The 26,620-nt window shown below is 43.5% G+C and overlaps 1 protein-coding gene across 1 annotated transcript in view; it reads right to left on the minus strand.

Annotated features, from left to right (window-relative positions):
• LOC135258030 (nesprin-2-like) overlaps nucleotides 1-26,620 on the minus strand; it is a 93,032-nt gene that overhangs the window by 28,116 nt on the left and 38,296 nt on the right. Inside the window, exons 34-49 of the mRNA XM_064341226.1 lie at nucleotides 17,380-17,508; nucleotides 15,280-15,408; nucleotides 12,055-12,146; nucleotides 11,538-11,655; nucleotides 11,058-11,222; nucleotides 10,221-10,397; nucleotides 9,272-9,445; nucleotides 8,535-8,654; nucleotides 7,452-7,648; nucleotides 6,901-7,015; nucleotides 5,482-5,664; nucleotides 4,830-4,979; nucleotides 4,181-4,360; nucleotides 3,397-3,552; nucleotides 1,241-1,396; nucleotides 675-845 (exon numbers count right to left, since the gene is read on the minus strand). Of these exons, the coding sequence (XP_064197296.1) occupies nucleotides 675-845; nucleotides 1,241-1,396; nucleotides 3,397-3,552; nucleotides 4,181-4,360; nucleotides 4,830-4,979; nucleotides 5,482-5,664; nucleotides 6,901-7,015; nucleotides 7,452-7,648; nucleotides 8,535-8,654; nucleotides 9,272-9,445; nucleotides 10,221-10,397; nucleotides 11,058-11,222; nucleotides 11,538-11,655; nucleotides 12,055-12,146; nucleotides 15,280-15,408; nucleotides 17,380-17,508 (2,412 nt within the window). The remainder of the gene's footprint in view (nucleotides 1-674; nucleotides 846-1,240; nucleotides 1,397-3,396; nucleotides 3,553-4,180; nucleotides 4,361-4,829; nucleotides 4,980-5,481; nucleotides 5,665-6,900; nucleotides 7,016-7,451; nucleotides 7,649-8,534; nucleotides 8,655-9,271; nucleotides 9,446-10,220; nucleotides 10,398-11,057; nucleotides 11,223-11,537; nucleotides 11,656-12,054; nucleotides 12,147-15,279; nucleotides 15,409-17,379; nucleotides 17,509-26,620) is intronic.

Genomic DNA, 26,620 nt, shown 5'->3' on the forward strand with positions numbered 1-26,620 from the left:
GGGAATCGTAACACAAGAAGCTTGCACTAATCCACTGATTCTGCTACTTACTGCCTGACCAATCAGACGCTAGGATCAGGTTTCAATCACCATTTCTCCAATAAAATTTTATGTCATCTCAGTGTTTGGGATTGCTTAACTTGCCGAAAAGACAAGAATCAAGGTGCACAAACAATCCCATTTTGTCAACCTGATTTGAGGTGTGTCACAATTATATATATATAAATCACTGACAAATTGAGTGGCACCTTTCATTCTTATTTTGTGTGAAAAATTAATATATAAAAGCAAATTATTCAGGATATCTGCATAAGCAAACATTTGAAGACACAAATAAATATATGGTCACACTTCACATTAGAGGAGCCTTGTACCTATGAAATTGCCCACATTTATCTAAGAGCCGTGTAAAAACTATGCATAAAAAAGTATATGTATGAATATGCTATATATTCTAAGATTTTGCAAGAATTATAGCATATATGATGCTTCTTTATGGTACATATGGATTTACATTGATTTCATTAGAGCAGGTGAGGTAACTCTAATGCAGTAAGACATACCATTGTTCTGTAAAATTTTAAGACTACATAAATATTCTCTCATGTGGGAGGACCTCAATCACATTGATGGTATGAGGGATTCTGGGTTGAGGGGGTTGGGAAACCCCTTACCTGCAGCCTGCAGGCGTGGCCCCGGAGGGTAGTGAGCGAGAGCTGCGGCGCGCGGTCGAGCTCCAGGGCGTGGCTGGTCTTTTCCGTCCTCAGGGCTGCCTCGCCCAGCGCCCCCTCGATCCACTCCCACTGCCTCAGTACCTGCAGCGAGGTCGGGCCCACCGTGGAAATCTGCGAGAGAGGGGGAGAGCACATTTTCACAAAAAAATTGCTGCTTTGCTCGCCCTGGGAACTTCAGCTTTTAGTGCGACAGGCATAAATTAATCTCACATTGGTTTGCGCAGCGGGAGCTTGACACTCAACCTGAACAGCTAATTTAAAGTAGCGTGACGTCTGCCTGACAAGTCGCTCAAGTTCACTTAGCTATTGTTAATTAACTTCATTTGTTTGCATTTTGTGGTTCACACGAAATATCTTAAGAATTAAAAATTAAAGAAGAAAAAAAAAAACTGAACACATTAAGTTTTTAAGAGCCATGTAACAGCAGATAGGAGACTGTAAGCAGGTAGGCCTGTCTAATTGGGGTGTTATTTAGAGAGCTGTGAGATGTGGGTCTGACGGGGCACCTGCTGGCTCAGGGCAGTCATGTCCTGTAGAACAGTGTCTGTCTCAGCCACGAACGCGCGGTAACTCCGCTGCTCCTCGCCTCCTTCCCCAGAGCGGCAGGAGTCTCTCAAGTCCTTCAGCTCTGCAGACTTCAGCTTCAGCTTCTGCTCTGCGTCCTAAACACACACACACACACACACACACACAAAGCCACACATGAATACATAAATACACACACATACCCGCACCAACACACACACACACAGATACACATATGGACATGTCACACACAAATACACACGTACCGGAAAAAAAAACATTTGGAAACATGCACACATGCAGACGCACAAACACACCATTATGCACACAGACAAGCCACGCAGTTACTCTGCTACTGTCATCAGTCACCATAAAGGGAAGACATATGATACATGGATAGTACAAATCTTACATATATTTTGTGTATTATCTGAAAAATTTCAGAATTTGTATTTTAATTTGCATATATCGCAATATCTCATTCTTGTATTTATTGTATTATAGCTGTCACCTTTCATTTTGGCTCTCGTCTTTCTAATGGGTGTGAATAACATTTAATTCACTTAATTTGTCAAACAGGTATATATAGAAAGGTATATATGTATATATAAACAGTTATGTATGTATAATTGTGAAAATCTTTTCCTTTTAAACATTGATTAAATTACAGCCTATAATGTACTAAGTACTGAATTAATACTTTTTTAACAGAAAATTCACAAACATAGAATTCAGAAATGTAATTATTTCAGTGGAGTTTCTCAATAATCAACTAAAATGCATCAATTCAGTTTTTTAAATTGCACTATAAATTTGAATTGTACAGGTGTACAGGCTTTGATAAATGTTTTTAAAAAAAGTTATTTTGTTATTCCTATATAAGTAACTCTATTTTTAAATTGAAAATAAAAGCCCGAAACTAACTTAATTGATAAGCATTTGCCACTTTGCATTAACATAAACTTGGCCAGTAATATTCAATTTTTTTTGAAAGATCACAATAAATATCTAAAGATCCACTTTGATTTTGAATCCACATGTTTAATTGTATTACTGCAGAATAAGGACAACTGGAACATAAGTCACACAATTGTGAAGGCCAAGGAGCTGCCAGGGAAACTCTCAGATGAGGTTTACTAGGAGGTATAAAGCTGCAGAAGGTAATGAAAAAAGATTTGAGCCTTCTTAGGAGCACCATTAAGTCCACTGTAACAAAACAGAAAAAATATGGCTCACACCAGACTCTACTCAGGTTACCGCACCAAACAGCGCGGCCAGAAGGGGCAGGGCAATTTCCTGAAGAGTGATGAAGAGACGAGCTACAACACTGACAGAGAAGCAGAGCTGATTGGCTGACATGGGAGAAACGGTGACATTTACGTACATTTGTTCTCTCTGGGAGAGTGACTAAATGGAAGCTACTTCTGTTTTTTGTTTTTACTGATTTCTTTGTCTGCATTTTGCATTCTGCATTATTATTCTTTGTAATTGCTTTGATTGCTTTAGTGATAAATGTAAAGCACTTTGAGCTACACTTTATGTATGAAAGGTGCTATATAAATAAAGCTTATTATTATTATTATTATTATTATTATTATTATTATTATTATTATTATTCTGAAAAAAGCCAACATTTAACTCAGGCCTTTAGTTTTCCAGACGCAGTGTGAGAGATCCTGAAACTTTCTGAAAGAATATGCGTGGAGGAACGGGCAAAAAGCCATACGATAGGATTGGCGTCATGTCCAGAGTGTATTCCTGCCTCTCGCCCAATTCACGCTGGGATGGGGTCTAGTACCCCGACCAGGATAAGCAGGTATAGATAATGGATGAATGGATGGAATGGGGAAAAATATGTTCATTTTATTGGTGATGGTGAAGGGGTGAAAAATGAATGATGAATTCAGTGCCATTCACACCATTGGGAAAAGCAAAAGCAGAAACATTATGCGACAGCCGTAATGGCATGAAAAAGGGATTATAAAAAGTTCTCTGCAGTCTCTGGTTAATGATTATGATTATCTTCCACTTGCACCAGTAAGCGGACGCAGCCGGTGAACGCGCTGGGGGGTAGAGTGCTGTTGTTCCCTGCAGACATTTAAAAACGATGTCGCGTGGCTGAGGGGAGTTTCCGTACCTTGCACTCCTCCTCCAGCCTCTGAGCCTGGGAGAGGCCGTGAGGCTTCGGCAGGTCCTCCAGCCTTCGCCTCCGGCCCGCGACCCAGCTGCGCAACGCCTGCAGCCGGCTCTCTCTGTCCGCGCAGATCTGCTGCAGCCGCTCCACGCTATGGGTCTGCGGGCGGACAAACGCGGGGTCAGACGCCAGGCCGCGGAAGGGACACACCCCCTTGAGTTTTGCTTTGCTCTTGTTCACACCTTCACACCTCCATCTTCATTTTTTGAAACTTTTACCTCCAGTCCAGCCTTCGTGCCTTCAGCAGGAACACGGCTTACCTGGGAAATCTAACAGCTTCCAAACCTGCTCCGCCCCAATAAATTACTCAGTGATGAAAACGGCTATTTGTTCTTCACCACCAGTTTAAATACAGTGTAAACAAGAATCAACACTGACTTGTCACACTAATTAACTTTGTATCACTTCAAGGAGGATGGAAAAAAACAGCCTGTTCCTTTGTCCTTATGACAATTTACAATGGCAGGAATGACAGCTTTATCTATAGCTTCTCAGTCATAGGCAATCATGTACTCCTTGCACTGCCCCCTACTGGCCACACAATGTCACCCCAATATAGCTGCCATACACGCATGCTGATTCATCCGATGCTTCTGTGACCATTGAGTTCGTGGCTGGACGCACCATAGTGGCTCATGTTCGGACGAAGAGAGCTGTCCAGCCAAGCGACAGCCGTGAAGGAGGCCAAGCATGGAGTGACTGGCATAGTTCCGGCCGATGGACTCACCTGGGTGGCCAGCTCCCCTTTCAGGGAAAGCCAGCGCAGGCGTAGAGCGCCCAGCCGCTCGGCGAGGTCTAGTCTCTCATAGCGCTTCTCACAGACGTCCTCTGGGCCGCTGATCTGGATCACTGCCTTGCTGGTAAAGTCCAGGGAAAGCTGGTGTGAGGCCATCTCCACCTTACATTCCTGAGGAAGTCAGAGACAGACGGGGGGGGGGGGTTAGGATCACAAATAGCACCCCCTGCTGAAAAGACTGGGGCCAGCCATCATTACTGCTATTCAGACTATACAGCATACAGTAGATGAGGCCTGCAGTAGTGGATATGCTGCTCTCTTTCAGCTGATATGCGGTTCATGTGTTTTAATGATCCGTTGCTGAGTTTTAACAGTTGCCTGTTCTCTGTTTCCATCAAAATTCCATGGACAAAAAAACACCACAAATTTGATGGGCTGGAAACCTCAAATAAACAGGTCTTGAGACAACAGGAGGCTGTTTTGTTGCTGCAATGAGTCGGGAGAAAGTTAGCTTTTCCCATCCTCAAGAATCCCCTGCTTGCCATAACATTGTTCCATTTGAAAAATCTCACTGCTAGCTGTCACACTCAGACTAAAAGGGGTGATAGTGTTTCTTCTTTTTTTTGGGGGGGGCACAAACCTGGCAACGCTGGAGTATTGGGCCTAGGGTGGAGGTGCAAGAGGCCTGTTGGATCTCCTCCTTGACCTCCGCCAGTCTGGCATCCACCCTGTCCATACACACACCCAGCCCCGCCATGACCTCCTCCAATGTCAGCTTCTCCATCAGCAACTGAAGGAGGAGAGAGAGAGACAGAGGGCAAGACAAAGATGGAGAGAAAAATAATGCTAAAGGCTAAATAATGCTCATAATGCATTTGCATCTGTGCTGATTGTCAATGGTGAAACAAGTTTCTCGAAAGAACTAAGAATCTTGTAATTCTCTAAAATGGATTGTGTGTATGGGGACTAACTTGTTTTTACTCTTTTTTTTTTACTCTTCTTCCTTCTTTGGTGGGGGAGTTATTAACATCACTTATTAATGTACTTTAATGTTGTTGCAACACAAGATTGGATTATTTGGATTACGGGAGAAATAGAGAGGGATGGCGAGTATCAGATTCATCAAGCAAGAATATAAAAATTTTATTAGCATCGCTTCACCAGTCAGGGCTACCCTGTCCTGCACGTTTGTTTCCCGCCGATGTCCTTGTGCCTCGATTGCGGGGGACGCGGCGCGTACTGTAGGCGGGGCTCGCGTACGTCAGGGCGCACGCGCGCATGCTGTAACCCACCTTGTGCAGCTGTTCCCGCGCGTCCGACTGCGAGGCCCCCAGGTCCGCCCAGCGCTGCTCCAGCTGCTCCAGCTGCGTCCGCAGGCCGAGGGCGTCGGCGCCCTCCAGCTGCAGGAGCTGCGCTCCGGCGCGGCTCACGGTCGCCTTCAGGGGGGACGCGGCCTCCGTTTCCTTGGCCAGTTCCTGCGAAGGGAAGCCGCGACAGCCCCGGCACAGAGACACGGTTCATACCGTAGGGCGACTGAGAAGCTAACGCTGCTGAATACGGGGAGAGTTCATCCTCTCAGTTTCAATGCAGTTCAGAGTTTCGCCGCGCCGGCCCCCGGGGTCAATCTGTCCCATCGGGATTTAATTCGTTTCCGCTTAAATCATTTATTTATTCGACAGAGCTGTTAATTGGATCCTGATTTGCGTCTGACATCTCCCCGCAGGTTATCTGCTTAATGCCCCGCGAGGGAGAGGAGACGCTCCGGCGGAGGCGCGTCCCGGTCGACAGAAAAGAAGCGGAGCTTGTGTCTGACACGTTTTTCGCTAATGCGCGCTAATGTGCGCTCCGAGACAAAAGAGGAGCCAGACTCGACGGCTCACAGGGCACTTCTCGCACGCTGCTTTCAATTTCTCCGTTCTCTCCTCTCCGTTCCTCGCATCATTAGTTCAGTTTACTTGACAAAATGGCAGTGCAATAAAGCAGGCTTGCACCTGTGCCAAGGGCAAATATTGTACTGCTGAATATAGCGAGAAATGCTTCAGTGTAAATATACAGCGCATCCACCAGTTGTAAATTAGTCCATTAATTGTACCAATATAAGCAATTACATGAAATATTTTACTTGTTACGTAGTTGCAAGTATTTTACATGCATATATTCAATAACTTTTTTTTGGGGGGGGGGGGGGTCATGTGAAAACATAACCACAATCTTGACCATATGCATTTCTTCAATTTTAACAAGGAGATACATAGCAATTACAGGTTAACTACACATCAACGATAAGGTAATAAGATATGTGAGCTTCCCATCTGAAGCTCACGTCTCCTCCAGGGGTGCACAACTCCGGTCCTGGAGGGCTGATCCGTGTGCTGGTTTTTGTTCCAACCGATTACCATTTCTTACAGCTCTATAAACTACACTGTGCTTGAACACAGTACAATCTCTAGGATACACTTGCAGTCTGCGGCTGTAGCTGGTGCTTATACACATGTCAGACCAAGACATGATTGGGATAATTAAATGAATGTTGGCAAATGTTCGCACAAAATACCAAAATGGATTAGCCCTTGTTGTGCACCCCTGGTCTCCTCTAATCAGCGTAAACCCAGCCCTTTGGTCGAGGCATTTATGTGTGTGAGATAGCCGGCGGCTTGCAGCGCACTGGAGGAGGGTACGCGCTTCGTCTCCAGGTGAAACCGCAGACTCACCAGGAGCCGCGCCAGCAGTTCCTCAGGCGGGGCACCAGTCAGCTCTCGGCACGACTGCAGCCGCTGTCTGGCCCCAGCCATCCACTCAGACAGCGCTAACGATTCCTTCTGGAACCTACCGGAGCGGGGGGGGGGGGCAACAATGGTCAAACAACAGCACAGATAATCTCACTGCATCCAACAAACTTGACTTTTTGTTTCTAGTAAAAAAAGAATGCCAGCCCTGCATCCTACCTAGACATACCAGTCTTGTTCATTAACATATTCTTTGTTTATTGCGTTAATTATTGGTGTTCGGAAGGGTTTCAGTCATTTCTTATCTCTGCAGCCACGTCGTTTTTAAAGTTTGCTTCCTTTTTTAATTTTAGAAAATGTCAAACCTGCAACAGAGCCTCCAGTAAAATGTTTCATATTGTATGAATATACGTATGTGTAATGTAAGAGTGTTCGCGTGTATGCTTAGGAGTAGTAGTGCGTGAGAGAGAGAGAGAGAGAGAAAGAGAGAGAGGGGTTTGGCATCGTTCTGTACTCTAAGATGTTTTTTCACATACCTGCTCTGCAGGTCCACCATTTCCTCAGTACGGACCTGCCCTTGCTCCACCCTCTTCTGCACAGCCAGCCAATGGGCCTCCAGCCGCTGCAGGGCCATGGCCACGCCTTCACAGCGCCCTCCGGCCTGTAGCCTCCGCCCTAGGTCCAGGGCCTGGTACAGCCGTGGTCCATTCTCCTCCAGAACGCCTTTCAATTCCTGCCAAGAGGGAAATCATCAGTCATTGCAAAATTTTAATTTTAAATTTAAATTCTTCTCTGACCATCCACCCACCGCCAAAAGCACATACTGTATACTCCATCCATGATGTTTCTATGACAGCACGCCCGCCGCCCCCAGCTCTCCATCAAACAGGGAGGCATTCATTTAATTACTGGAAAATCTGACAAGAGCATAGGTATTATGAGGCCAGCTCTTATCGGGGCTGAGATGAGGCTGGTAATGGGACGAGGAAGCAGGTGGAATATGAGATGCAATATCAAGCCTCAACAAGCAGGAGATGTGCTTCTCCAAAAATCATGTTCATTTTCAGGGAATGAAAGAGAATTTCGATTGAGAATGGAGGGTGCAGGACGCCACATCCCTGTATGTGTCCCAGCATGCCCTCTCCCCAGGGCCCCTAACTCACACGCATGCACACGTGCACACCACACACATGCACACATGCAGACACACCACACACGTACACGCACACACACACACATGCACCACACACACACCTACAGTAAATACACGCACACAAACAGAACGACACACAGCATGATTCCAAGCAAACCATCTTCGAAAATAATCCTGTCGCACAAGCAGCCCTCTCTGCTCCTACTGTTTAATGAGGTAAATTGTCCGATCTGAAACACAAACAGCTGCCCCCTGCTGGTAGAGGGACATTTAGCCAGAATGCAGAGCAAATAGATAATAGGTAATTTCAGTGCCTTTGCTGTAATAGTGTTCACTTGAATAAATGGCAGGAGTTGAACCAGTGCTGAGGCATGGCCAGATTGACACAAGCTCCACTCTGGACCTAGAGAATTGATGTGTGATGTGTGAGCACCGTGCGGTGTGGACTGGGGTATGGATGTGGCACCTGGTAGATGACAAGCTGCCTTTCCCTCTCCTCAGGCGGCCCCCTGCTGGGCAGACGGGCCTCGATGCGCTGCAGCAACTCCGCCATCTGGCTACTGCTCAAGTCCCACTGTGTCCAGGCCTGAGACAAACACAAGCGGAAATGCATGCGGACACACACAGGGGTGCACGGACGCATGGACACACACACAGAAAAGCACACGGACACATTACAGGCATTTAGCAGACGCTCTTATCCAGAGCGACTTACACAACTTTGTTTCACATAGCATTCACCCTGCATTCATTTATACAGCCGGATATATTCTGAAGCAGATTAGGTACCTTGCTCAAGGGTACAATGGCAGCGTTTTACCCAGGAAACAAACCTGTGACTTTAAGGTTACAAGACCAGTTCCTTACCCATTATACTACACTGCTGTCCCAGACACACAGATGTGTTGTGTGTGTGCGTGCATGTGTGCGGTCTGTGCATGTGTGTGTATGTGTGTATAGGTGTGTGTGTGTGGTTTGTGTGTGCGTGCATGTGTGTGTGCGTGTAGTGTAGTGTGATGGGGTGTGGTGTGGTGTGCGTGTGTCTGTGTCAGAACTTAATGCCACACTCTATCAATAGGCACTCAAAGAAAAGCACACAGTAAACTCAGGAGCAATATAATGACATTAGGCATGCTTCTGTGTTCTAGGCAGGGCTCGATGTGCACACAAGCGTGGACGTGCGTGTGGTCAATTCTGTCCTACCTCCAGGGTTGTCTGCAGCTGGGCTCCTTCCTCTGCGGCCCGCAGCTGTAGGCCTCTGACTTCCTGCTCCAGCTCCGCTCCCGCACTCTGCACCGGCGGCCGCTCCTCCACCGAGACGCGGTGTTGCAGGTGACCCAGCACCGCCACTTGGGCCCCCAGGGCCTGGAAAAACATCTGCCAAACACCAGACACACTCAAAGCACTGTGTGGGACAGGACCACAAACCGACCACATAGCAACCCATATTAGATGAGTTCTTATCAACATTAGCGTTAGTAAATACACACAGTTGGCCATGGAACAGCTGAGCAGTTAATTGCCCAATTATTTTTGCTCCCCCAAAATGGGGGGAGTATGTATACAGAGGGCTGTAATTCCTACATGGATCACCCAATGTGGATATAGATGCCCTCAGATTAAAGTTGACAATTTGCACTTATACTTCATATTTTTATTTCAAATCCAGTGTGCTGGAGTATATAGTCAAATACTTTTGCATATGTACATATAGACTGTGACACAACAGAAACAGCTTTATTTTCAGAAACTATGCTGTGATAAAATGTAATGTCAGGCACAAGTACAATACTAATGGGGAAATACTGACACAAGAACTGACTGAAGCTTAGCAAATATGAAATATTACATTACATTTATCTGACAGACGCTTTTATCCAAAGCGACGCACAATAAATACATAGCAAAGGCCATTGGAACAACTACAGAACACAGGTCCTATAAGATACAGTTCTCATTAAGTATCTGTGGCTATGAACATCAAGTCCAGTTCATGCAGTAAGCATAAGTCAGTAAAATTATGGCAAGTCAAACCAGAAGTAAAGCATGATTACAAGGGAAATGATAACGAGCTACAACATCAAGATAGTAGTACAGCTGCAACACAAAAGTGAGTAACTTGTTGCTTGTTGGCGGTGTGCGAGCAGTTTACCTTGTGCCCGTTCAGCAGGGTCTCTAGGTGGGCCCGGCTGTGCAGCTGCTGGCTGTGGGCGAGGCGCGCTATGCTCAGCACCACCAGCCCCCTAAGCTGTTCACCGAACGCCTGCAGCAGCTCCACGCTTGTCCTCTGCGCCTCCTTCCCAGAGGGCCTGCTGCTCTCCACCTTGTCCTGCAGGAGGTGCCACACACCCATTACACACAGCACCCACACTAGTGATGGGAGAGGGTTCTTGAAAAGGAGACACTTGTTAAATGGTACGATTACTGATTATTATGATCTTTTTTGGGAGGGGAAATTGTCTCGATTCATTCAAATAAGTCAGTGATTGACAGCTCACTGCAGCCTCACCCATCATGGGATTTCTCTTTTCCATCACTATGGCATGCGCTCTCACACACAATATGCACATGTGAAAGTAAACGCACACACGCACACTCACAAGAATCAGCTAAGGCGCAGTGCACAGAGGCCTGAATTTGATCAACATCTCTTCTTAACTTTAATACAAAAATACAAACAAGTCTTGCCATGTCTTTGTGAGCTTCAATTATGAGGATCGACTGAATCTGAGCCATTTAGTACATGCTCACACACAAGCAAACACATAAATACATGTGTGAGAACAGGGCTCTCTAAAAAGGCTTCCCATTTCAGGAGCATTTGCTCCTGAAAATTGATGTGGGCTAACTGTAAAAATAATTTTGGAGCACTAATCTGGTCTACTAATTGGGATGCATTAGCGTGTTCCTAAATTTTTCAGATTAATAGAATATGTTAAATGTTAAAAACTGCTAAATGTAGAGCCATAAGGAACACATGGTTTCATACCTTTGCAACACGACGACGGGGTTTATTTGCATGCTCACTACGCACTACCTGTGCGGCAGTGTCCCCTGCAGGAGACGGGGGCACATGCGTGGTGTGAATTTCGCTTGTCTGCGCAGACGCCTGGCTCTCTGGTAGCTGCAGGCCCACCTGTGGCTGCGGAGCCACCTGCCACAGAAACGAGACAAAGACATCCTTCTCTGATTTCCACTGCAACTCCCTGTAGGTCAGGGGCCAGGCATCCATTCATGAGATCCACATTATAGTTCATTTATAACTGTTGTTCATCCAACTTAAAAAAAGAAAACCCTTTAGCTTTAGATTTTGATAGCCAACTGTAACAAGTCCATAATCAATGTTCAAACTCACAACTCTCTGACTTCTAGCACAACACTTTAACATCTACATCTGCACAAATGTGAAAAATATTATGACGGTAGGAAGTGAGCACAAAAACAGCATCGAGGGTGAGGGCTGACTGACCTGCAGGGAAATACCCTTCCCAAGCTCCTCCAGGGCCATGAGTTTTTCCTCCAGCTGGCTGTGAAGGAGGTCGCTCTCTCTTTGGGCTGCGCTGCCCTCTATGGGCCTGGGGTGTGACCTGAAGAATGGCAGGTTACAATGCACACTAACCCAGGTTCCACTGGCACATAGCTCAGTCATATAGAAACCAGGTGGGAAATTGAAGCTTCATGAAACTCAAAGAGGGAGGAACTATCTTCAGCCCACTTACAGCCCAATGCTTATGTACTGCCTTGAAAGCAAAATACCTATACAATTTATTATAGCAATAGCAATTTGGGATCCATGAAACCTCACTCTCCTACCATTAATACAAACCAATCATAACCACTAACCATTTCAATGACATACTTTGCATTATGTGTTATTGCAATAGGTCAGTTTTTCAAGGATATCCGCTATTAAATTGTAATTCTTAAGAGTTAAATCTGGATATCAACACAGTTGGTGACAGCAGTAGCATTGCTGGAGGACATACCCTGCATGCGTCTGGCTCGCAATTGTCCCTCCACAGTGACCAGCAATGTCTCCCAGCAGCGCTCTCTGCTCCGCCAGTTGTTGTCCCAACTCCTGGAGAGCAAGACGGTGAGGGTGGGCAAGCTTGTGTAAGAGAGTTTTTGAATTTCAACAAACCTTTATTTTGTCATTTAACAGAACTATACACAGTACATCTGGTAGATCCAAACTACAAATCAAACCAAAGAACACCTTGGTTAAATCACCCTGCGTATTTCATACCATTTTCTGACAGAGAGCACATTGCTTCTTGTACGCACCAAACTGCAATGTGATGGTCAAGATAATTCATTAATTGATAGCTATCCATGTTCAGTTGACTGAAGGCCTGTCTTTCTTGGCCCTCCAATAACAGCTTGAGACTGTTGCTATCTGTCATAGCCTCATTCAAGCTTTCAGGACTTCAGTAGCCACACCATTTTTTCCTATAGACAGATTTTGTATGTTAAGCCATCAAATATGGTTAAAATGTGTGACTGGGGGACTTGTAAAAGCGGCACCCGATACCCTAACTGTGTTTAAAAAAAAAAATCAGTTTCCGAAACCAAAAACAAAATAACTTCAGTGCCAGCCGCCAGGACTGTACACACATGTCCACACTGCTCTGTTAGGACCTGCCAACCTGGAATAACCTCCCTGCCCTCTGCACCTGTCTCCAAATTTCCTCTGGAGTGGGCACTTACATTACATGGCATGCTTGGTCAGAGCACAGTGTGGCATATCAGATATTAGTGGGTCTTTCATCTGCCCATCTCTGCCCAAAGTACTCCAAAAAAATCCCACCTACCCAGCTCCAGTGCTGCAGGGTCAAACTAATATGAATAGGACTGGAGAGCAGGTGAACATTCTGCCGCCCCACTCTATGGTCACAATCCAATGGAAAGTGGTTAGTGTTCTCTTCCTTTCGATACTGGTCCAGCTATATGATGAACTCGGTTTCACCACATGCATGGGGTTTTCTGTGAAAGGTGCTGGGTACTTTAACTTAACTGTAGATACTACTGAAATTACAAAAGATTTCAGATTCCAGACTACTAAAATTAACGTAATATTTAACCAAAGTTTTCAGTTTTGAGCAACCAAAAAAAAAAAAAAAAAAAAAAAAAAAAATTTGTCGGAAAATGAACTTTACGCAGGAATTTCCCCTACTTTTCAACAGGTGGTGCAGGCTACAGAACTGCAGCCCCACAGAATCTTAGGGTAGGCCTACATACAAAGTTCAGCATTTGATTGAGGATGAAAAACACATTAACATATGATATGTGTTCATATCATTTATTATAATCCATATTCAGATTTCCGTTCAATTTTACCGATTTGTTACTCAGTGGTACGGCTGATAAAGAAAATTTGGAAGGCGTTTCCAAGTTTGGTCTACATGGTCAGCGAAAGCTAGCTACCTGCATTTTGTTTACTTCAATGTGAAACTTCCAAAACGCCACTGTTAGTGCTCACAAAAGCTAGATAGTCTACCGCTAAAATAGAGATGGCCTCTCAAAAAGAGGTAGCTTACATTAGCACAGAGGAAGATATTTTTATTTTAATAACGAATACCGCTGCTGTTGAAGGGTGTGTTGGGAAATAAGGGGCAATCCGACAAGGATAGTGGGCAGTACTGATACTAAGACGTTAATGAAATACGGTAAGTGTGGAACCTTATTTAGCTGGACGATCCGCATTATCAGCTTCCCGTGGCTTTATAAAACTAGTCTGATTAAGCAGCCTACTCAACCCTGTTCTGCTGGAGTCGTTGACTAACGCAAATGCAGGGATCGCAATTTCTTAAATGGTCAAACTGTGATAATGCAGGCTATTTAACTTGGTATCAAAGCTGCGTTCCAGTGCGAATAACGAGCTCAGCCAGTTTTACACTGTAACTGGGTGAAGTCAGTTTAGTTTAGCTTTTATGGCTCAGAACCTAGGGATTGCGTCAATCAGTGAGCTCTGTGCATTCCACGCTGGACCAGAGTATTCTCTCCTAAACGACGAACGCATATTTAGATGGATGGAAAGGACCTTGCGAAAGAAAACCAGAGTTGAAACGATTATGAAAGGAAGAACGGGTCAGAATTCTGGCAGTGTGATATGCTGAAGTTTAGTTAAATGTATTGGTGCTAAAATACATTTCTACCAGTTACTGAAGTGAAGGGGAACTAACTTTTTCCTGCAGGAATGATAAAATATCATTTTAATTCAAAATGTGGCATAAATAAAAAATTAATAAAACAGAAATTAGCAGGGGACATTTACTTTGTTCACAACTTTTTTATGGTAAAAATATGTAATAGACAATATGTCTGATCAAAAACGAAATATGTTTGAATATAGCCTAAACATCTGAAAATGTGATACAGTATGGATACATTTATGTTTCCATATTTAATGTTTTCTTTTATCTGTCATCTCAAAAAGCAAGTTTCACAGTGGTGGGATGAAAAATTATCCTTGTTTAGCCTCTCAGCCATGTTCTGCTACTTTCACATCTCATTTTGATACTGGATCCTTAACCCTCTCAATTATGGGAAGGCTGACCTATAACTATTTCAATCTGATTAGCTTTAGCCATGTGCCAGTATGAATGCCTGTCTAAAGCAAAAAAGTATTTAAACAGATAACTCAATCTTTCTCAGTGTCCATATGTCCATTGGGGGAAATGGGGTCACTCATTGGGTGATGCACCTGAACATCATATCAAAACAGCTGAAAACAATAGGATGTTGACTGAACAGATTTCTTACATTAACTCACTGCAGTAAGGTCATAGTAGACAAAACCCCTAACACGTTTCTACTGCAGTTGCTAATCCGTAGATGATATCACAGGTTCCCCCCGTATTTTTTATGCATTTTTTGCTTACTTCCTGAACATTAAATTATAGTTCTTGTAGCCGACACAGGTAAAACATCTATGGTTAATTTCAATTCAAACAAACTTAATAGTGAAGGGTACCAACCATAGCTGTACATACATCCATTTTCAAGTTTAAACTGTTTGTACTGTAAGTACAATTCCCAGCTAACATCTAACCACACAGGGGTTGGGGCTCTATTTTCCTGTACATTTAATAAATGGAAACAATGCATGTTCACCCTGGCCACAAAGAAACTGAACCTTGCAGGCTGCCTGCAGTTTCAGGAGACCTGTTGAGGATGCTACTTGACCCTTACCCCCCCCATTCTGTATTTACCTGACAGTTTAAAAGATGTTGCTCGGCAGTGAGGTGCTGTTGAGACCCCTCCCACTTGTCTTTTAGTGAGGCAGGCCTCTCTCGGCATGACTGGAGAGCATCCTGAGAGGAACCCAGCTGGCCTGGAGCCTGAGAGGTATGAAATTAGAATGGGTGTGTCACATGGGTGCATGCTCAAAGATACAGCTCATTCCAGCTGACCTCTTTTACCACTGCCTCTCTCAGCCTATGTCCTAAGCAGGTTTTGTACCTCTGGGGAAGATCATGTGCCTTGCCAAGATAATTATCACTCCAACATTCTTCTGTACTCATTCTGTTACTTCGGACAGTTTTTGGTAACATCAGCAAATAGCAAATGCATCACTTTTACTGTCTTCCTAATCAGGGGCATTCACAAGAAAAGGTAGAGAACAACAAGGATATTTGGGGAACTCCTTTAACTAAAAATTTGCAAAAATAAGGTGTTATGTTAAATGTTAGTTGTTTTAAAAAATAGTTTAATTGTTACTCAAACATTTTTGAGTAGCTGTTATATATTTGTTACTCAAAACCAACTATTTTTGTTTAGAGCAACAAACATATTTCCCTTTCCTTCAGACTCTCCACTAACCTTCATCGCTACTATTAACTAGGGTTAGCACCTCAGTCCAGTTAAAATCCTGGATGCATGATCGATGACTAAAAATAAATTATTTGTGGAAGAAACGTTGGCCATTTGACAGTGAAATTCTACAATAACAGCATATTTGAAAATTATAATTTTGATGCTGCTTCTATTTTGTATACATCTCATGATTTACTTATTTTAAGAATGTAAGTAGCTACCTAAATAGATTACATAGCCTAAGCAAGCACCTAAACAACGAAACACATATTTAGATGGATGGAAAGGACCTTGCTAAAGAAAACCAGAGTTGAAACGATTCTGAAAGGACAAGCGGGTCAGAATTCTGGCAGTGTGATATGCTGAAGTTTAGTTAAATGTATTGGTGCTAAAATACATTTCTACCAGTTACTGGAGTGAAGGGGAACTAACTTCTTCCTGCAGGAATGATAAAATATAATTTTAATTCAAAATGTGGCGAAAATAAATAAATAAATAAATAAATAAATAAATAAATAAATAAATAAATAAATAAAAACCAGAAATTAGCAGGGGACATTTACTTTTTTCACAACAGTACACATTTATGGTAAAAATATGTAATAGACAATATGTCTGATCAAAAACTAAATATGTTTACATATAAACATCTGAAAATGTGTTACAGTATGGATACATTTATGTTTCCATATTTAATGTTTTCTTTTATCTGTTATCTCAAAAAGCAAGTTTCACAGTGGTGGGATTAAAAATGATCCTTGTTTAGCCTCTCAGCCATGTTCTGCTACTTTCACATCTCATTTTGATACTGGATCCTTAACCCTCTCAATTATGGGACGGCTGACCTATAACTATTTCAATCTGATTAGCTTTAGCCATCTGTCAGTGTGAATGCCTGTCTAAAGCAAAAAAGTATTTAAACAGATAACTCAATCTTTCTCAATGTCCATAAGTCCATTGGGGGAAATGGGGTCACTCATTGGGTGATGCACCTGAACATCATATCAAAACAGCTGAAAACAATAGGATGTTGACTGAACAGATTTCTTACATTAACTCACTGCAGTAAGGTCATAGTAGACAAAACCCCTAACACGTTTCTACTGCAGTTTCTAATCCGTAGATGATATCACCGGTTCCCCCCGTATTTTTTGCTTAATTCCTGAACATTGAATTATAATTCTTGTAGCCGACACAGTTAAAACATCTGGTTAATTGCAATTCAGACAAACTTAATAGTGAAGGGTACCGACCATCGCTGTACATCCATCAATTTTCTAGTTTAAACTGTTTGTACTGTAAGTACAATTCCCAGCTAACATCTAACCACACAGGGGTTGGGGCTCTATTTTCCTGTGCATTTAATAAATGGAAACAATGCATGTTCACCCTGGCCACAAAGAAACTGAACCTTGCAGGCTGCCTGCAGTTTCAGGAGACCTGTTAAGGATGCTGCTTGACCCTTACCCCCCCCCACCCCCCTATTCTGTATTTACCTGACGGTTGAAAAGATGTTGCTCGGCAGTGAGGTGCTGTTGAGACCCCTCCCACTTGTCTTTTAGTGAGGCAGGCCTCTCTCGGCATGACTGGAGAGCATCCTGAGAGGAACCTAGCTGGCCTGGAGCCTGAGAGGTATGAAATTAGAATGGGCGTGTCACATGGGTGCATGCTCAAAGATTCAGCTCATTCCAGCTGACCTCTTTTACCACTGCCTCTCTCAGCCTATGTCCTAAGCAGGTTCTGTACCTCTGGGGAAGATCATGTGCCTTGCCAAGATAATTATCACTCCAACATTCTTCTATACTCATTCTGTTACTTCGGACAGTTTTTGGTAACATCAGCAAATAGCAAATGCATCTCTTTTACTGTCTTCCTAATCAGGGTCATTAATAAGAAAAGGTAGAGAACAACAAGGATATTTGGGGAACTCCTTTAACTACAAATTTGCAAAAAAATAAGGTGTTATGTTAAATGTTAGTTGTTTTAAAAATTAGTTTAATTGTTACTCAAACATTTTTGAGTAGCTGTTATATATTTGTTATTCAAAACCAACTATTTTTGTTTAGAGCAACAAACATATTTACCTTTCCTTCAGACTCTCCACTAACCTCCATCGCTACTATTAACTAGGGTTAGCACCTCAGTCCAGTTAAAATCCTGGATGCATGATCAATGACTAAAAATAAATGATTTGTGGATGAAACGTTGGCCATTTGACAGTGAAATTCTACAATAACAGCACATTTGAAAATTATGATTTTGATGCTTCTTCTATTTTGTATAAATCTTATTATTTACTTATTTTATGATTGTAAGTAGCTACCTAAATAGTTTACATAGCCTAAGCAAGCACATGACCTGTCTTATTGAGTCAATGGTTCATATAGAAAAAAGGCCCCTCTTTGTGTATGAACCATTTAGTACAACTCTAAATCAAACGATAATTAAATTTTTGTTGAAATTTTTTTAGTTTTCTTATAATGCTTTCAGGCTTTACGATCCAGAAATGTCAAAAAACTATTTTAAATGAATTGTATTAAATATCCTAATAAGAAAACGACAGCTACACTGGCAGTGGCTGTCCTGTTTGAGACTTGTCCTGAAACTATTTTATTCTGTGTTAATAGAAATAAATGAACAAATGGACATAAAACAACAATGGGCATCAATATATAGAAATCCTCCCTTCATTATCTGCTTTTATGAGTCAAGTTAAATAAAATAGTTTTGCTGCCTTATCAGGTAAAGAAAGGTAATTAAACTCATGGACATTAAAAAACAGTGGACATCGATACATGTACATCCTCTCTACATTATCTACGATTAAGCAAGTCAAGTTAACTAAAAGAGTTTTACTGCCGTTAACAAACAGTGAAAAGTAAACCTGACATAGTTATCACAACGCACCTTTCTGAAACAGTTGTTGCTAGCGTGAGGATGTATTCCAGACCAATCACATTTTTTTTTTATCCAAAAATTATTTGTGTAAAATTCTATTTGGAATGATGCAAATTAGAAGCAGTCTACATTTTATAAGGAATAATAATGTCAAAGGATGCGACACAAGGCTGGGATTCTGGAACATTTTAACATTTCCTGAATGATCCCAGAAAATCCTAAACAGATGGCAAACCTAGTCCAGACTGACATTCTCTCAATAACTATATTGTGCCTAAGTTTCAGAGAACTAATTTGTTAGAGATGAACACTTGCCAGGCCTGAGGTGCGAGTTGTATCCTCAGAAGATCTCTGAGCATCTGGGGACTCGCTGTGTAAGTCCAGCACACGCTGAGTTGAACCCTGGGTCATTTCTGTTGAGGCTGCAGAATATTGGATGGAAGTGTGTGTGTGAAAGATGGGGGCATTCTGTATGGACTCTGTTGGACAGAATAGGATGGAAGGATCCTCTGTTGGATAAGTCTCTTTGGTGGAAGCGACCTTAACAACTTTAGCTTTACTGTGTGGAGCACAAACAAGCACTGTCTCCGAAGGAACAGGAACAGTTTCTTGAGGAACATTCAGAGTTGTCTGCAGAGCTGACACAGCCTCCTGAGGAAATGATCGAATCTGCTCAGGTACCGACAGAGATGCTATAGGTACTGTCATTGTATCAGTAGGTAGAGACATAATATTTGGTGAGACGCCCACAGGCTCTAGAGGGAGCACAGTATCAAGAGGTGTTATGACAGTCTCGGTAACTGCTGTCAAAACATTCTGTCGTACTGACACAGTCTCATTGGTTGGCTGAACAATCATCTGCTCTGATGACACAGTTCTCACAAGAGCTGATACAGACGTCTGAATTTCTGGAACAGTTTTCTTAGAGGAGGACGCAGCCTCCTTAGATACTGGAAAAGTCCACTTGTCAACCGTCACTGTCTTTTCAGGAGATGGCACACCTCCTTCAGGAATTGTTTCAGTCTTTTTAAGTGTTGACACAGTCTCTTTCCTTTCTGAAACAGTCTTTACAGGTGCTGACACGACCTCTTCCTGGATTGACATCTCTTTCAGTTTCATCACAACCTCCTGCACTTCTGATGCATCTGGAGATGGCTCTGTTGCCTCATGAAAAGATTCTGTCTTCTCAAGTGCTGGAACAGTCTTAGTTTTCTCCTGCTCTTTTGTCTCTGTCCTTACCCTTTTTGTTTCCATCTTTTTTGGTACTGCCTGGGTTGCCTTGCCAATTGCCAATGTCTCCTTTGTTGACTGAACAATTTTTTGTTCAGTTGGAAGAATCATTTTTGGTACTGACCCAGTCTTGTCTTGTCCTGAAAATATGGTTGTCATTTCTACAGCAGTCTTCTGAATCACTGGGACAGATACTGGCAAAGTCTCTCTTGGTGTCTCAGCAGTCTCCTTCTCGACTCTCACAATCTCTTCAGGAGATGGCACAGTCCCCACAGAAACTGTTTCAGTCTGTTTAAGTGTTGACACAGTCTCTTTGCTTTCTGAATCAGTCTTTTTAGGTGTTGGCATAGGTACTTCTTCAACTGTCTCTCTCTCCCTAGGGGCCCGAACAGTCTTCTGCTCTTCTTTTAGGGCCTTCTGAACAGACGAGGTTTCCTTGGTTGTCTCCGGCCCCACTGAGATAGTCTTATCAGGAGATGGCACACTTGCCTCAGGAACTGATTCAGTCTCTTTAGTTGGAGACACACTCTCCTCAGGTCCTGAAACAGTTGTTTTAGGTGCTGACACAGTCTTGTCTTGTCCTGATATTGTGTCTGTTGTTCCTAATACAGTCTTCTGAAGCACTGGGACAGTCTCCTTAGATACTAGCAAAGTCGCCTTTGGTGGCTTAGCAGACTCCTGCTCTATGGTCACAGTCTTTTCAGGAGATGGCACTCTTCCTGGCAAGGTCTCCTTAGATGTCTTTGCAACCTTCCGCTCTCCTGGCACAGTCTTCTCAGGAACTGGAATAGCAATTTTTGGTGCTGATGCAGGCTCCTCCTGTGCTGACAATGTGGCTTTTGTTTTAACTGCAGTCTTCTGAAGTGTTGGGACATTCTCTTTACATACTGGCAAAATCTCCTTGGGTGTCTCAGCAGTCTCCTTCTCCACTCTCACAATCTCTTCAGGAGATGGCACAGTCCCCACAGAAACTGTTTCAGTCTGTTTAAGTGTTGACACAATCTCTTTGCTTTCTGAATCAGTCTTTTTAGGTGTTGGCATAGGTACTTCTTCAACTGTCTCTCTCTCCCTAGGGGCCCGAACAGTCTTCTGCTCTTCCTTTAGGGCCTTCTGAACAGACGAGGTTTCCTTGGTTGTCTCCGGCCCCACTGAGATAGTCTTATCAGGAGATGGCACACTTGCCTCAGGAACTGATTCAGTCTCTTTAGTTGGAGACACACTCTCCTCAGGTCCTGAAACAGTTGTTTTAGGTGCTGACACAGTCTTGTCTTGTCCTGATATTGTGTCTGTTGTTCCTAATACAGTCTTCTGAAGCACTGGGGCAGTCTCCTTAGATACTAGCAAAGTCGCCTTTGGTGGCTCAGCAGACTCCTGCTCTATGGTCACAGTCTTTTCAGAAGATGGTAGTCTTCCTGGCAAGGTCTCCTTAGATGTCTTTGCAACCTTTTGCTCTTCTGGCACAGTCTTCTCAGGAACTGGAATAGCAATTTTTGGTGCTGATGCAGGCTTCTCCTGTGCTGACAATGTGGCGGTTGTTTTTACTGCAGTCTTCTGAAGGATTTGGACAGTCTCCTTAGATACTGACAAAGTCTGAATGGGTGTCTCAGCAGTCTCCTTCTCCACTCTCACAGTCTTTTCAGGAGATGGCACATTTCCGTCAGGAACTGTTTCAGTCTGTTTAAGTGTTGACACAATCTCTTTGCTTTCTGAATCAGTCTTTTTAGGTGTTGGCATAGGTACTTCTTCAACTGTCTCTCTCTCCCTAGGGGCCCGAACAGTCTTCTGCTCTTCCTTTAGGGCCTTCTGAACAGACGAGGTTTCCTTGGTTGTCTCCGGCCCCACTGAGATAGTCTTATCAGGAGATGGCACACTTGCCTCAGGAACTGATTCAGTCTCTTTAGTTGGAGACACACTCTCCTCAGGTCCTGAAACAGTTGTTTTAGGTGCTGAGACAGTCTTGTCTTGTCCTGATATTGTGTCTGTTGTTCCTAATACAGTCTTCTGAAGCACTGGGTCAGTCTCCTTAGATACTAGCAAAGTCGCCTTTGGTGGCTCAGCAGACTCCTGCTCTATGGTCACAGTCTTTTCAGAAGATGGTAGTCTTCCTGGCAAGGTCTCCTTAGATGTCTTTGCAACCTTTTGCTCTTCTGGCACAGTCTTCTCAGGAACTGGAATAGCAATTTTTGGTGCTGATGCAGGCTTCTCCTGTGCTGACAATGTGGCGGTTGTTTTTACTGCAGTCTTCTGAAGGATTTGGACAGTCTCCTTAGATACTGACAAAGTCTGAATGGGTGTCTCAGCAGTCTCCTGCTGTATTGTCACAGTCTTTTCAGGAGATGGCACATTTCCGTCAGGAACTGTTTCAGGCTCTTTAGGCGTTGACACAGTCTCTTTCTTTTCTGAAACAGTTTTTCCAGGTGCTGACACAACCTCCTCCTGGATTGATTTCTCCTTCTTTTTCCTTTCTTTTTCAATCTTGTAAGGTGTTTCCTGGGTCGCTTTTTCAACTGGCAAAGTCTCCTTAGATATTGTAACAGTCTTCTGCTCTTCTGACACAGTCTTCTCAGCAATTGGAATACTAAGTTTTAGTGGTGACGCAGGCTCCTCCTGTGCTGACAATGTGGTGGTTGTTTTTACTGCAGTCATCTGAAGCATTGGGAGAGTCTCTTTGGATACAGGTGAAGTATCTTTGGGTGTCTCAGCAGTCTTCTGCTCAACTCTTACAGTCTTTTCAGGAGTTGGCACAGTCCCCTCAGAAACTTTTTCAGTCTGTTTAAGTGTTGACACAGTCTCTTTGCTTTCTGAATCAGTCTTTTTAGGTGTTGGCATAGGTACTTCTTCAACTGTCTCTCTCTCCCTAGGGGCCCGAACAGTCTTCTGCTCTTCTTTTAGGGCCTTCTGAACAGACGAGGTTTCCTTGGTTGTCTCCGGCCCCACTGAGATAGTCTTATCAGGAGATGGCACACTTGCCTCAGGAACTGATTCAGTCTCTTTAGTTGGAGACACACTCTCCTCAGGTCCTGAAACAGTTGTTTTAGGTGCTGACACAGTCTTGTCTTGTCCTGATATTGTGTCTGTTGTTCCTAATACAGTCTTCTGAAGCACTGGGACAGTCTCCTTAGATACTAGCAAAGTCGCCTTTGGTGGCTTAGCAGACTCCTGCTCTATGGTCACAGTCTTTTCAGGAGATGGCACTCTTCCTGGCAAGGTCTCCTTAGATGTCTTTGCAACCTTCCGCTCTCCTGGCACAGTCTTCTCAGGAACTGGAATCAATTTTGGTGCTGATGCAGGCTCCTCCTGTGCTGACAATGTGGCTTTTGTTTTAACTGCAGTCTTCTGAAGCTTGGGACAGTCTCTTTAGATACTGGCGAAACTCCTTGGGTGTCTCAGCAGTCTCCTTCTCCACTCTCACAATCTCTTCAGGAGATGGCACAGTCCCCATCAGAAACTGTTTCAGTCTGTTTAAGTGTTGACACAATCTCTTTGCTTTCTGAATCAGTCTTTTTAGGTGTTGGCATAGGTACTTCTTCAACTGTCTCTCTCTCCCTAGGGGCCCGAACAGTCTTCTGCTCTTCCTTTAGGGCCTTCTGAACAGACGAGGTTTCCTTGGTTGTCTCCGGCCCCACTGAGATAGTCTTATCAGGACATGGCACACTTGCCTCAGGAACTGATTCAGTCTCTTTAGTTGGAGACACACTCTCCTCAGGTCCTGAAACAGTTGTTTTAGGTGCTGACACAGTCTTGTCTTGTCCTGATATTGTGGCGGTTGTTTTTACTGCAGTCATCTGAAGCATTGGGAGAGTCTCTTTGGATACAGGTGAAGTATCTTTGGGTGTCTCAGCAGTCTTCTGCTCAACTCTTACAGTCTTTTCAGGGGTCGGCACAGTCCCCTCAGAAACAGTTTCAGTCTGTTTAAGTGTTGACACAGTCTCTCTCCTTTCTGAAACAGTCTTATTAGGTGTTGGCATTGCTACTTTTTCAATTGTATGCATCTCCCTTGGTGTCCTAACAATCTTCTGCTCTTCCGTCTGGTCCTCCTGAACAGACGAGGTTTCCTTGTTTGTCTCCTGCCCAACTGAGATAGTCTTTTCAAGAGATGGCACAGTACCCTCAGAAACAGTTTCAGTTTGTTTAAGTGTTGACACTGTCTCTTTCTTTTCTGAAACAACCTTTTCAGCTGCTGATGCAACCGCTTCCTCGATTAATGTCACTATAAGTTTTTTCACAGTCTCCTGCTCTTCTGACACAGTCTTTTCAGCAGAGGACACAGTTGTCTCATGAAAAGATTCAGTCTTCTTTGATTTTGTCTCTGTCTTTTTCCTTTCTGTTTCCATCTTTTTAGGTGTTTCCTGAGTTACCTTGTGATCTGGCAAAGTCTCCTTAGTTGTCTTAGAAGCTTTATGCTTTTCTTGCACAGATTTCTCAGGAGCTGACACGGTCTCCTCGGGCACTAAAACAGTAGTTTTAGGTGCTGACACAGTTTCCTTTGTTTCTGATAATGTGTTTCTTGTTTCTACTACCATCTTCTGAAGTAGTGGCACAGGCTCCTTAGATACTACCAAAGTCTTTGTAGGTGTCTTAACAGTCACCTGCTCTGCTGTTATAGTCGTTTCAAGAGTTGACACCGTTTCCTCAGTTATTGTTGTCTCTTCAGGTACTACCATTGTGCTTCCAGTTTCTGAAGCAATCTTTTTAGGTCTCTCCTTCTGAACGTCAGTTTGTAATACAGTCTTCTCAAGTGCTGGAACTGTCTCAGTTGATGAGGACAGGGACGTCTTGGGTGACTCAGCAATTATTTGCTGTATTGATACTGTCCTCTCAGGAGTTGAAATAGTTTTTTCAGGTTCTGACACAGCCTTTTTAGGTTCTGACATACTTCTTTTCAGTGCCGAAAAAGTCTCATGCATTGCAAACTTAGCTTTCTCAAAAACAGATGCAGTCTTTTGAATTTCTGGAACAGTTGTCGGTGATAAAGTCCCAGCATCCTTATGTGCCTTCACGGAATCCTGCTGTCCCGACACAGTCTCTTCAGGTACTGACACAGACTTTTTAGTTTTTGGCACAGGTTCATCCTGAAGTGACAATAAATCCTTGTTTGTATCATGCTCCACTGAGATAGTCTTTATAGGAGATGGCACAGTTTCCCCAGGAGCTGTTTCTGGCACTTTATGTGTTGACACAGTCTCTTTCTTTTCTGAAACAGTCTTTCTAGGTGCTGACACAACCTTCTCTTGGATTGATGTCTCCTTTGGTTTCTCCATAGCCCCTTGCTCTCGTGACACAGGAGATGACACAGGCATCTCAGGAAAAGATTCAGTCTTCTTAGGTTTTGTCTCCATCTTTTTACTTTCTTTTTCAATCTTTTTAGGTGCATCCTGGGTCGCTTTTTCAATTGGCAGAGTCTCCTTAGCTGCCTTAACAGTCTTCTGCTCTTCTGGCACAGTCTTCTCGTGAACTGGAATAATCGTTTTTGATATTGACGTAGTTTCCTGTCCTGACAATGTGGCTGTTGTTTCTACTGCAGTCTTCTGAAGCCCTGGGACAGTCTCCTTAACTACTGCAACAGTCTCTTTATGTGTCTCTGCAGTCTCCTGCTCCACCCTCACAGTCTTTGCAGGAGATGGCACAGTTCCCTCAGGAACTGTTATAGCCTTTGTTCGTATAGACACAATTTCTTTCCTTCCTGAAACAGTTTTTTCTGGTGCTGACACAACCTTTTCCTGGATTGACGTCTCCTTTGGTTTCTTCACAGCCTCCTGCTCTTCTGACACAGTCTTTTCAGGAGATGCCTCAGTTGTCACAGTGATAGATTCGGTCTTCTTTGATTTCGTCTCTGTCTTTTTCCTTTCTGTTTCCATCTTTTTAGGTGTTTCCTGTGTTGCCTTGTCAACTGGCAAGGTCTCCTTAGATGTCTTTGCAATCTTCTCCTCTTCTGGCACAGTCTTCTCAGGAACTGGAATAATACTTTTTGGTGCTGATGCAGGCTCCTCCTGTGCTGACAATGTAGCTGTTGTTTTTAATTCAGTCTTCTGAAGCATTCGGACTGTCTCCTTAGATACTGGCAAAGACTGCTTGGGTGTCTCAAGAGACTCCTGCTGTATTGTCACAATCTTTTCAGGAGATGGCACAGTTCCATCAGGAGCTGTTTCAGGCTCTTTAGGCATTGACACAGTCTCTTTCTTTTCTGAAACAGTCTTTCCAGGTGCTGACACAACCTTCTCCTGGATTGATGTCTCCTTCTTTTTCCTTTCTTTTTCAATCTTTTTAGGTGTTTCCTGGGTCGCTTTTTCAATTGGCAGAGTCTCCTTAGCTGCCTTAACAGTCTTCTGCTCTTCTGGCACAGTCTTCTCGGGAACTGGAATAATCGTTTTTGGTACTGACATAGTTTCCTGTCCTGACAATGTGGCTGTTTGTTCACTGCTGTCTTTGAAGCCCTGGACAGTCTCCTACTAATGCAACAGTCTCTTTATTTCTCTGCAGTCTCCTGTTCCACCCTCACAGTCCCTTTTCAGGAGATGGCACAGTTCCCTCAGAACTGTTTATAGCCTTTGTTCGTATAGACCAATTTCTTTCCATTCTGAAACAGTTTTTTCTGGTGCTGACACAACC

The sequence above is a fragment of the Anguilla rostrata genome, chromosome 6 (assembly GCF_018555375.3).
Source record: "Anguilla rostrata isolate EN2019 chromosome 6, ASM1855537v3, whole genome shotgun sequence".
In the NCBI taxonomy this organism is placed as follows: Eukaryota; Metazoa; Chordata; class Actinopteri; order Anguilliformes; family Anguillidae; genus Anguilla; species Anguilla rostrata.